Below are 3,577 nucleotides of genomic sequence, written 5' to 3'. Positions count from 1 at the left end.
GCCCTGAACGTCTAGAAGTAGTAGAATAATTTGGCCCAAGTTAAGTTTCTACAACCTTCTAGCTCGTCCCATTTTGTGGGAATTAAGTACTCCAAATTGGTTGATTATTCGTGACATCCAGCATAAACGTCACGATGCTAGCTGTAGGCGGCCACAAGCTGGAAAATAACTAAATTAAATTTTCATGCGAGCTAGCTGGCTGATGAGATTTTCTAAACAAGATTAGAAAATCATGCATGTTCACCAAATTATAACACATAATATTTGGGAAGAACATTCCCGGAAAATTAAAGCCTGATCAAGAACAAACGTAAAGTAGTAGTAGTTGACGGCTCCTCATCATCGTATACTACTGTATGTAGACATGTTAAAACTAATTAAAGAGAGAAAAGAATATATACTAGAATAGCAATGCATCTAACTGGAAATTGTCAAGAACCTTCCCTAGCCCGGAAATATTAACCTTGACCAGATCATTGTAATATAAATATTATTATTTTTTTATGTACTCATGACTATGGCAGTGCTACAAATATCATTTATAATATATATATATATGATATAAATATATGCATGTTTTCTTTTCAAATTGGATAAACCGTACACATGATTGATACATCAACCCAAACCCTGGCGTTCTGCGCACTGCAGAAGAATATCTGACATCATGCGTGCTGTGCTGCATGCTTTTTTCTAGATAGTAGATATATATCCCTGTAAGGACGCTCAGTTTTGGTCAATATTTTGAACGCTTCGGGTCTTTAAAACAAGCAAAGATCGAAGTTTCTTGCTCATTGGATGGAATGCAGATATTTCCCGATATTTTTAAGGCATCATTTGCATGTTTTTATAGTTGATCTTTCACTCATTCTATTTTATTATTATAATCTTTATATAATATATATTAATTAACAATTCAATTTTTTTATATTTTAAAATAATAATAATATTAAAAAAAATTTTAATAATATCAACTTTCATTTAAAATTATCTCATCTCAACTCAACATTTAATCTTCACCTTAAAATTAGGGTAGGACTTTATGACCAGAGATCCTCATAGAAATTAAGTACGTCTAAAAGATCATTGTTCTGAGGAGAGTGTGCACATGAAAATTACTTGAGTACAGCCTTCTAGAACGTCCAATGAATAATGAACTGATATATATGAAGACTAGTGGCACAAATTTTTTTTTTATTTTATATATTTTTAATAGATTTAAATATTTTTTACAAATAAAAAAAATATCAGTACATTAAAAGTTATTTTTTAATTATTAAGAAAAATGAGTAGGGCGACTCTGTCGCCCCACTCTTATTTAGGCATACCGCCTAATAGTTTTTTTTTATATTTTTTTAATACATTTTAATATTTTTAAAAAATATATATATCAATATATTTAAAATTAATTCTTTAATTAATAAGTAAAAATAAAATTGATCAGCGATTAAATAGAGTCTTCAAAATGAGAGGCGAGAGTAGTTTTACTTTCTCATATTTGAATACATGGCATGCACGTTTGAAAGTAGGAACTTCAACAATTCAAGGGCCACGTACGGTCGTACGGACTCCGTACGTACGTTGTCCGTACAACTAATAATATTCTTGAGACACACATGACCAGTTGAGGAATTCTGTGGCATATATATTGCATGATGCATGCACGTACGTTTGAACTTCTAGAGTACTATATATTTCTAATATTAGCAGGCACACATGGCAGCTCATGGCCTCTTAGAGGGAAAAAAAAAACATTGAAACTAAATAATTTATACATGAATGGTTTGTGTAAAATTATTGAAAAATAGGTGATATTTAATAAAAAAACAAGAGAAAAATGTTTTTCTATCCAATTAAAAACGAGAAATGTTATAGTCACAAATAAATATTACAAAAATAAATTTACAAATTAACGTAAATTTAAATAATACGTTAAATTTATTTTATAATAAATATAACTTTATCATTCAACATATACTATATCAAGTTACGTCAGTTTGTGAATTTACATTGTGGGACCTCTTTGTGCCTGAATTATTTATCATTAAAAAAAGAAATAGTAAGATCAAGAGAAGATGAAAAAGATTTGAAACTCAATCGAATAAAAAAGATTGGGTTAGTAAATTTTTATCCTAAAAAATATATAATTTTAAAATAATATTTTAGTATTTATTTTTATAACTTAAGATTTTTGTTACATTAGTATTTTATCTAAACCAAAATACTTTGTAGACTTTCTACCTTTTGCTTCAATATTTAAAATAAAATATTATTTTATTTAAAATTTTCTTATTTTAATTACTCTTTAAATAAATAATTTACTTAAAAAAATAATAACATATAAAACAAAAGGCAATATTATTCGAGTAATAAATTAAGGAAGGGAGAAGGTGAGGGTGATGCCATCATCCATGAAATTACGCGGAAAGTGGTAGAATCTTGAGTAGAGTAATCGTACGCGCCTTGAACGCGGGTGAGCCTTCTAAAGACTCTTGGAATTCCATTCGTAAGTCAGCGCGTTTATACGAAACAAGTTAACGAACAACAGAAGACTCTCCCACTACCATCGCCTCGGACTCGACTCAAGTTACCCGGTCCAAACACACATTTACTTACAAGTTACAACCTTATCCTAAACGTTGGACGTAAGTCCCAACTTGTTCCCCAAGAAATCTAAGGGCAGATCTGTCATCCCACCTACTCATCAGTTAAATCGTACTATTATATATATGCAACCACCCACCGCAAATCCTACTTCGTCACCAATTAGCTTAGCAGATTTATCTATCTTGGCATTGAATTTCTTAGATCCATGAAGAGAGGGAGAGAGGACGGAAATGAGCTAGAGACGGCAGATATGGCGGCCAATTTCTTGATTCTACTCTCCAGAGTCGGCGAAATTGACGCCACCAGAAATACACGCAATAGTACTTCTAGTACTGCTCGTGCTTTTGTCTGCAAGACGTGCAACCGGCAGTTCCCGTCGTTCCAGGCACTGGGAGGGCACAGGGCGAGCCACAAGAAGCCGAGGCTGATGGCCGGAGACCTATTTCACCGCATCCCGACATCGCCGGTGAGGCCGAAGAGTCACGAGTGCTCCGTATGTGGGCTCGAGTTCGCGATCGGACAGGCGCTGGGCGGGCACATGAGGAGGCACAGGGCAGCCATAAGTCATGAAGGCATGGTGATCAAACACGCCGTGCAGGCCAAGCCGGTCATGAAGAAATCAAGTAGTAAAAGGGTTTTGTGCTTGGATTTGAACTTGACGCCGGTGGAAAATGATCTCAAGTTGTCCAGTTGGTGATGATGGGTATAGATCAGATTGTTTTTGTTGAAACTTTTCGATACATATATACGGTTAATTTAGTTGAGTTGGGATTGTAGCCACCTTTTTTTTTTTTTTTTAATTCTTGTTCATATAGAATTTGTTTTTACTTTGAACTTTTTTTAATTTTGTTATTTTATTAAATTAAAAAAAAAAAAAAGTTACCGCAAAATAACGTCTTAGGCATCATTTGGATCTATAAACATTTTCATTTTATCTCATCTTATTATTATAATTTTTTTAAATTTCTAC

The 3,577-nt window shown here is 32.9% G+C and overlaps 1 protein-coding gene across 1 annotated transcript; it reads left to right on the top strand.

Annotated features, from left to right (window-relative positions):
* Positions 1-2,617: 2,617 nt before the first annotated feature.
* On the top strand, positions 2,618-3,371 carry LOC109002613 (zinc finger protein ZAT11-like). Its single transcript, XM_018980441.2, has one exon. It carries the CDS (start codon positions 2,813-2,815, stop codon positions 3,302-3,304), a length of 492 nt encoding a protein of 163 aa, XP_018835986.1. The 5' UTR covers positions 2,618-2,812; the 3' UTR covers positions 3,305-3,371.
* Positions 3,372-3,577: the final 206 nt, after the last annotated feature.

This window comes from Juglans regia, chromosome 5 (assembly GCF_001411555.2).
Source record: "Juglans regia cultivar Chandler chromosome 5, Walnut 2.0, whole genome shotgun sequence".
NCBI lineage: Eukaryota > Viridiplantae > Streptophyta > Magnoliopsida > Fagales > Juglandaceae > Juglans > Juglans regia.
The sequence above is the reverse complement of the archived record's forward strand: the minus strand, read 5'-3'. Positions and strand labels throughout refer to the sequence as shown.

Coding starts and splice junctions, on each gene's coding strand:
- LOC109002613 (XM_018980441.2), top strand. CDS start 2,813: ATGAAGAGAGGGAGAGAGGACGGAAATGAGCTAGAGACGGCAGATATG.